Source organism: Impatiens glandulifera, chromosome 1, assembly GCF_907164915.1.
Source record: "Impatiens glandulifera chromosome 1, dImpGla2.1, whole genome shotgun sequence".
Lineage (NCBI taxonomy): Eukaryota > Viridiplantae > Streptophyta > Magnoliopsida > Ericales > Balsaminaceae > Impatiens > Impatiens glandulifera.
Window position 1 is genome coordinate 134,568,377 of NC_061862.1, and position 8,395 is coordinate 134,576,771.

The window sequence follows — 8,395 nt, forward strand, 5'->3', positions numbered from 1 at the left end:
ATATATATATATATATATATATATATATATATATATATATATATATATATATATATATATATATTAGATAGTTAAAATGTTGAACTTATATTGTTAAAATATCACGCGTTTATCAAAATTTGGGTTGAATTTAAAATATAAAGTGTTATTAGCCTAGTTGGTTAAAAAGTTGTACTTGTTTTGTTAGGTTCCAAGTTCGAACCATACCTATAATATTTTTAATTTTATTTTTAACCGTTTTAAATTTATGGGCGGGTCAACCCACAATCCGACCCAAGTATTCATTTACTCTCACATATATCTAAATTAACCACAACTTTTGACCCCGGCAATCCGGACACTTTAAAAATTAAACATCATTATATATATATATATATATATATATATATATATATATATATATATATATATATATATATATATATATATATTAGTAAGTTAAAAAGTTGAACTTATATTGTTAAAATGTCACGCGTTTATCAAATTTTGGGTTGAATTTAAAATATAAAATATTATTAGCCTAGTTGGTTAAAAGGTTGTACTTGTTTTGTTAGGTTGCAAGTTCGAACCATACCTATATCATTTATAATTTAATTTTTAACCGTTTTAAGTTTATGGGCGGGTCAATCCACAATCCGACCCAATTATCCATTTACTCTCACATATATCCAAATTAACCACAGCTCTCGACCCGGCAATCCGGACACTTTAAAAATTAAGTATCATTATATATATAGATTAGTTAGTTAAAAAGTTGAACTTATATTGTTAAAATGTCACGCGTTTATTAAATTTTGGGTTAAATTTAAAATATAAAGTTTTATTAGCCTAGTTGGTTAAAAGGTTGTCCTTGTTTTTGTTAGGTTGCAAGTTCGAACCATACCTATAGCATTTATAATTTAATTTTTAACTGTTTTAAGTTTATGGGCGGGTCAACCCACAATCCGACCCAATTATCCATTTACTCTCACATATATCCAAATTAACCACAGCTCTCGACTCGGCAATCCGGACACTTTAAAAGTTAAGCATCATTATATATATATAGATACTTCTATTTTTTTTTAATATGATTTCATAAGCTTGTAGTGATAATTGAATTTTAATTTTTTTTATTATTTAATATAAATTATGAGTTTTAAAAGTTTAGGTATTAAAAAATTATAACATTATCATATCTTTATTTTGATTTACTGAAATCTCCTTATCATACTAGTAACATATGGAGAATATCAAATACTCAAAATATATCGTAATTTATGTACGGTATCGGTAACTCAAAATATATCGTAATTTATATCATTGATATTTTACCGTTAATACCAAATAATATTAAAATTTAATTAAATTTAAAAATAATAGATTTTAAAAGAGAAAAATAAAAAAAGAGAAAAAAAACATTAAATTTATTTTTTTAAAAATAAATATATTAAGGTTAAAGAGAAAAATAGATATTTTATAGTTAAGCACGAATTTTAAATATATTTAGAAAAAAAAAATTACTATAATTGATTGATTCGGTAATAACGGTTTGATTTTGCTAAAATATAATTATAAAATAGTTAATTGAATATATTAAAACTTAATTATTTAGAAATACTATATAAGTATTTTTAATTTATAAATATTATTTTAATATTTGTGTACGAGAAATAATTAGAGAGAAAATTTGAAAAAGAAAATTTTGAAAGAAAATAACTTGTCAAATTCTGAACTCTCTCGTCACCCTCTGTCACTCCCTCATTTTAGTATATTGAAATTTTAAAACATCTTACATTTAGGTAGCGTTTCTTACGCGGTACTAATTAGATAGGTATAATTTGAAATTTTAAAACATCTTACATTTAGGTAGCGTTTCTTACGCGGTACTAATTAGATAGGTATAATTTGTAAGATGTATAAATTGTAAGTAAGTATTAGAAAGTATAAATTATATATATTATTTGTGCTTGGTTAGAAGTATAAATTATATAGATTTATTATTTTGTGTTTGGTTGGTAGTATAAAAAAAGTAGTAAAGAGGGTAAATGACTATTTTATTCTTATATTTATATAAATTATTTATTTTAATATTTATTTAATAGGTAATTTATATTATTATTTATATTGAAATTATATAGTTTACATTATTTTATATATAATTTCTTATAATTTAACTTATATAATTATATAAATAAAACTTATTTATATATTAATTAATATTTAATATTTTTTTTAAAATTGATGTATTATTAAAAATATTTGTATACTTGAAAAATATTAATTGTTTATTTAAAATAAAATATTAATAATTTTATAAAAAATAATATTTGTAATTAAATAGTATAATTATAAATTAGTTTAAAAAAATAATTTATATAGATATAAGTTGTATTAATAATAATAATATTGACTAATTTATGTAATTAAATATTATTTATTAATAATGTAATAAAATTCTATTTTATAAATGAATATTATATATGATTATTATTTTTTAATTAACATTATTAGTTTTAAAAAATAATTATTACATTTTATTAGATATAAAATTGTCACATTTAAATAATTAAGTATTTATTATTATTATTTAAATTATAAAATTAAACTTAGATAAATATAAATAATATTATATTTTTTTATTATTATATTTTAAAATATAATAAAGAAATTATAATTTTAATAATTTAATAAAGTTATAGGTTTAAAGAGGAATTATATTTTATAAATGTTTATACCTTTTTGTAACAGGTTATAATAGATATAAAATTATACCTCATTTAATGTATAAATTATACCTTAAAATTACTGTATATATAAAAATTATCCAACCTACCTACAGTCTTATCCCTTATGGTACAATAATTTTAGTAATATTTTAAAATATTAAATACTATTAATGCAGAATTATTTTATCCTAATAAAGGTTAGATATTAAATAGGAAAAAAAATCACTTAAATGTATGTACGTGTACAACTATTTTATTTAAAGTATGTACTAATAAAAGTATGTACTAATAAAAGATCATTTAAACATATATATTATAAAAATTAGTTCATTTTGCCTCTTTTAGTAACCATAAAAAAAGATATTTAACTTTTATTTTTAAATTTATATATTTATTAATTAAATATTAATATATTTTCTCCCTTCTTCTTTTTCATTAATTAAATCAGGTAATTTATTTTATTTTTATTTTTTTTTAGTTAACTTTTATTTTTAAATTTATATATTTATTAATTATATATTAATATATTTTCTCCCTCCTTCTTTTTCATTAATTAAATCAGGTAATTTATTTTATTTTTATTTTTTTATTATTTTAATATTAATTTCTCTTTTATATGTTATTTTTTTTATTAGTTTTTATTTCTCATATTTTTTAAATTCTCATTTTCAAAAAAATTTAATAACTTATTTATAATTTTTATGTTTTACTATAATATTTAATTTAATATAAACAAAAATGAAATTAATAATTTTTTATTTAATTTTTATTCACGATTTATAGTAATTGTAAAATGCATTGTTTTGTCTAATATTTGATTATTACTTTGGTGTTTGATGAATGAGTTTTTATTATTATCTAATATTTAATTCTTAATTAATTTATTTTTGTGTTGAAGGATTTTTATTGTTAAAAGATATTTCATTATTATATTTAATTATTGGGACCAAACAATTTTAAAATAATTAATAATCAATTTGAATATAAGAAAAAAATATAAGAAAAAATATAAAAAAAAAGAAAAAAAAAATTAAAATAATTAATTATCAATGCTCATATATATCAAATAAAATTAAATAATCAATAATAAATACTCATATAGAAATAATAATAAATTATAAAAAAATAAAAATAAAGGGTTCCTTTGTTAGTAATAAATGTAAAGGAACGAGAGTGAAAATATATTAATATTTAATTATTAAATATATAAATTAAAAAATAAAAATTAATCATGGTTTATTAAAAGAGGTTAAATGAACTAATTTTTTTAGAGTACATACATTGAAATGACATTTTATTAGTATATACTTAATACGTCTATGTTTAAATGACATTTTAAATGACATTTTATTAGTATATACGTAATACGTCTATGTGAGCTAGTACATACGTCTAAGTCTAAGTGAGCTTTTTTTTTTCTATTAAATACTATTACCGTAGTCTATTTTCTTTACCCTTACTGAATGTTATTTCTTTTTTTATAATGATAAGAAAAAAATATTAATGTTAAATAAGTTTTTTTATTTAATTATTTTATTTTTTTGATAAATATGTGAAAAACCCTTACTTTAATAGTATCAAAATAACAGTCTCGAAAGGATGAAGAATTTACCACTCTAGAACATTTTTATATCCTACTTTCTTTACTCGTGAGGATGGCAGGGACGAATCTATGTAGGGGCTCGGGTGGGCTGAAGTCCACCCCGAAAAAAAAAATATTTTATTTTTTTTATGACATTACCCTTAATTTCTTAAAAAAATTTAATATAATTCATTATTTTTTTATTTAATTATTAAAAAAATTGTAAAACCTTACTTTTATATACTTGTTTTTTTTAAAATTTTCTCGTTATTATTTTAAGTTCACCCCAGTTCGAAATCTTGGGTCCGTCCCTGGAGAATGGTAAGTTGTTATTGTAAGTTAGTCTACTCCATAAAAAAAAATATAAAAAATAAACTTATTAACGCTATTTTTTATATTTATTAGGGTGAACATTTTTTATCTATATTTTTATTGTTTTTCCAAATGATTAATCCTATCATGTTTTAGGTGTTTTTGATGGTGCTTGGGTCACTTGTACTTTTGTATTCATTTTATCATTAGGCTCAAATTACTTTCATATATAAATCTCCCTATGTGTTATATTCTTGGAGTTGAAGGTAGTTATGACCAATAAGGTGGGAGTCTCATGCAATTTGACTCAATATAGAACAACACAATCAATCATTCAAACTTTTGGGTCACATGAGAAATACATATAATTTAAGAGACAAGAAACCATTAAAACAACATTAGCAAGTCATCAACGTTAGAAACATAATCCTCTTGGTACCTTACTTCTACAATACATAACTTATACAAATTCAAAGTCTTAAAACAGAGATTCAGAATAAAATCAGAATAACTCAATGTTCATGCCGATGTCACAACATAACCAAACTCAAAACAAGTGCAAAGTAGATAGACCCTTTAAAGATGTTCACCATGCTCTTCTTCCTCGTTAAGCATTTGAACAACTTCAGCCACACCAGCAATTAGATCCTTATTGATGATTCCATCGGGCATGTCAAATGTTCTCCTCCTCGAGTAGATTGACTTACCCGGTGGTTGAGGATCAACCACATCCAGCATTGCTTCAAGCTCATCAACAATTGACCTTTTAGCAGCTCGCACCATAAGATCAGCACCCTAAATAGTATCCACAAAAAAGCATAGTAAAAGATAAAACTTTGCAAAAACAAGACATGACTCACCCCCTCACTAAGAATTGATCGATCCCATATAAACAAGTTTTGTTTTTTGAATGTTGGAAGCTAGCAATCATATCCACTTCAACTTAAGGCGTTCTAAATAAGATTCGAACCCGTGATCTGCCACTTGAGTTAATCTCAAGTCAAACATTTTAAAGAAGCATATAAAATAGAAGATTTAGCCCAAGATAACCTCTTCACCTATTAATCTAATATGATGGACTAATTCTATTGAATAAGACATGTTAATCTTTGACCTAAAGAATGAGCTTGACAACTTGAATGGAATCAATCAATATTAATATTAAAGATTGTTTTCTTCAAATCATAACCAAATCAAAAACGGGACCCAGCCAGACCCACGAACATTCTCTAAGGTGATTCTAAAACAACCCATATCAAATTGATCAAGATTACCTCAATCCCATCAGCTGTGAGAAGTAAGACAATGATCTTCTCAGAGAACCTCTGTCTTTCCTCAGCATCTCGAGAGACAAGCCTGCGGTATGAGAAGTTGTTGAATAATGCCCTGAGTTCCTTCAGTTTTGCCTTAGCTATAGCAAGATCCCTTAGAGCTCTAAGAGATTGAGATCTCCTGATCAAATAAGCCCTGAAAGTCCTTTGAATCAGTAATGCAGCATCTTGAACAGACAGTTCCTTCCTTTTTCCCTTGCATTTCTCCAACCTCCTTGCAAATGCCTAAGTAAATCACAGAGGATCAGAAACATTTACAAACAAATACTAAAATGGAAATCAATCAGTGAAAGATCAAGGGATATATACAGACATGTCTTAAGACAACAACTCCATGGTTAGAGGGTTCTTCAATCTCAACCACACGAACAGAACCAACTTTTTTCTTCTCTTCCTTTTTCTCAACTTTCTTTTCTTCCTTTTTCTTCTCTTCATGGGTTCCGCTAGTAGATCTGAAGGTGTATGTCCTGGTAAAAGGAGCATCTTTATCCTTAGACTTGATCTCAGCCGTCACCTTATAATTCTTCTCCACTTTCTTACCACTAGTCTTCTCCGCCGTCCATTTATACTTCCGATCGAAACCATACTTGTCCTTGCCCTCGATCTCCGCCGTCCAAGTGTATTTACGGTCACTTCCAGCTGCGAATGACTTGGGGTTAACCAGCCGATCGAAACTTCGCTCGAGGGTGGAAACACGGTTGGAAAGTCCTCGCAAATGGTGTTCTCCGGCGGAGAACCGGTCGATCTGGCGGTGAACCCTCCTAGTAGATGTGTAGAAAGGGACTTTCTCGATCTCAATTAGATCGGAAATGGCGTCGAATTCATCAACAGGTGATAGGAAATCGACTAGTGCAGGTCTGGGTCTTGGAGCGAGAAGATCGAGAGCGATATCGAGCTCATCCTCGGCAAAGAAAGAGGGGAAGAATGGGGAGGAAAGAGAAGGGTATTTTGGAGCGTAAATTGAGGTTTCTTGGATAAAGAAAGACGGCGAAGGCTCGATGATCTCAATTCTTCTGAAACGGCTCATGATTAGCAATGGATCGCCGAGAGAGAGAGATGGCAATGTGTTGAAAGAATGGATGAATTTGCAGAGAGAAACTGACAGAGAGAGAGAAAGAAAGATGGCTTAGCTTGAAGAAGAAAAGGAGTTCCTTTTGAGATTGGAAATTGAGTATGGATAAACCTTGTTTGTTTGACCCATTTTAACAGCTCACAAAGCTTGTTTGTTTTATAATTTAATTGTGAGAATTTATAATTTTAGATCATTTCATAATAATAATAATAATAAAATTATTAGTTGTAAAAGTAGATGTAGTTTATTAAAACATAACTATTAATATTATAATAATATATAGGGTGACAAATCAAATCGAGTTCGGGTGGACAAGTTAGTGAGTTAAGCGCGAGTTGAGCGAGTTGAGCGATAATAACTTGAATCTGACATTTAGTAGATGATGTCAAAATCTATAATATGAACTTAATATATTTATTTGTAATTGACTTAAACCTAACCCGATTGACCTGATTGATTTAACTTAACTCGAATTTAACCCGGTGTAATTAATATTATATATTTGTTTGGGTTAGAATGAGATCAACAACAAAATAAAAATAAAGATAAATCACATATTCGCTTACAAAAACTTCTATAAAAAATAATGAGTGAGTGAGTTAAAAGAGAAAACACAAAATTTTACAAAAGAAAATTGTAAACGGGCTGGCGAATTTACATGGGTCATTTAAGGTCGATTCGATTATCCAATTTTCTAGCCTAGCGGCAACAAAATGTGGATATCTCCAGCCTCCCTGAGGTTCTGGGTTCGAGCCCGTTAAATGACAAGTTATGCGTCTAGTTAAGTCTGTTTGAGGTTATGTGCTTAACTCATAGGAATTAGTCGCACTCTAAAGGAGACGCGAAACTCAACCTTCTCGATAAAAAATGTCGATTTGATTTCGACCCGAACTTAAAAATACACAATTTTAACCTGATTTTTGTAGTGTTCCGTTTGAATCATGTTTGGTCAGAAATTGTTGATCATAATAGTGTTAATGAGATTTGAGAATAGTCTTCAATATTCTGAACCAAACATGATTATATGTTTATTTTCAAATTGAGTTCAAATAAAGCTGAAGAGTTTATGAAAATATATTTATTGGATAATGGAAGGTAAGTCAGGCTATCCTTAATTAAAATAAAAATGATTTATTAGAGTTTTTAATTTTTTAAATTATTATAATGTTTATTTTGTATTTAAAAGTTAAATTTATAAAGATTAATTGAATAATTTAATGGTATTATAATGAGATTTTATAAAAGGTTCAATTTATCTCATTATTTTTATTATTATTACATAATTTTATTTATCAATTAAAATATAATTTATTTATTTATTATAAAACTTGAATATAAAATATATTATAATAATTTAACTAATTAAAAAATTAAAAAAATTATTTTTTTA

At 25.5% G+C, this 8,395-nt stretch overlaps 1 protein-coding gene across 1 annotated transcript; it reads right to left on the bottom strand.

The window, feature by feature from the left end:
* Positions 1-4,983: 4,983 nt before the first annotated feature.
* LOC124919835 (BAG family molecular chaperone regulator 7) lies at positions 4,984-7,076 on the bottom strand. Its single transcript, XM_047460182.1, has 3 exons — positions 6,247-7,076; positions 5,877-6,158; positions 4,984-5,397 (listed from the first exon to the last, which is right to left on the bottom strand). Exons 1-3 carry the CDS (start codon positions 6,958-6,960, stop codon positions 5,179-5,181), a joined length of 1,215 nt encoding a protein of 404 aa, XP_047316138.1. The 5' UTR covers positions 6,961-7,076; the 3' UTR covers positions 4,984-5,178.
* Between the last annotated feature and the right edge of the window lie 1,319 nt (positions 7,077-8,395).

What these genes read in the sequence shown, in the direction of transcription:
- LOC124919835 (XM_047460182.1), bottom strand. Translation starts at nt 6,960, where the DNA reads ATGAGCCGTTTCAGAAGAATTGAGATCATCGAGCCTTCGCCGTCTTTC. An exon ending in GAGTTGTTGTCTTAAGACAT is followed by an intron (nt 6,159 to 6,246) that starts GTCTGTATATAT and finishes TGATTTACTTAG; the next exon opens with GCATTTGCAAGGAGGTTGGA. An exon ending in TCACAGCTGATGGGATTGAG is followed by an intron (nt 5,398 to 5,876) that starts GTAATCTTGATC and finishes GATACTATTTAG; the next exon opens with GGTGCTGATCTTATGGTGCG.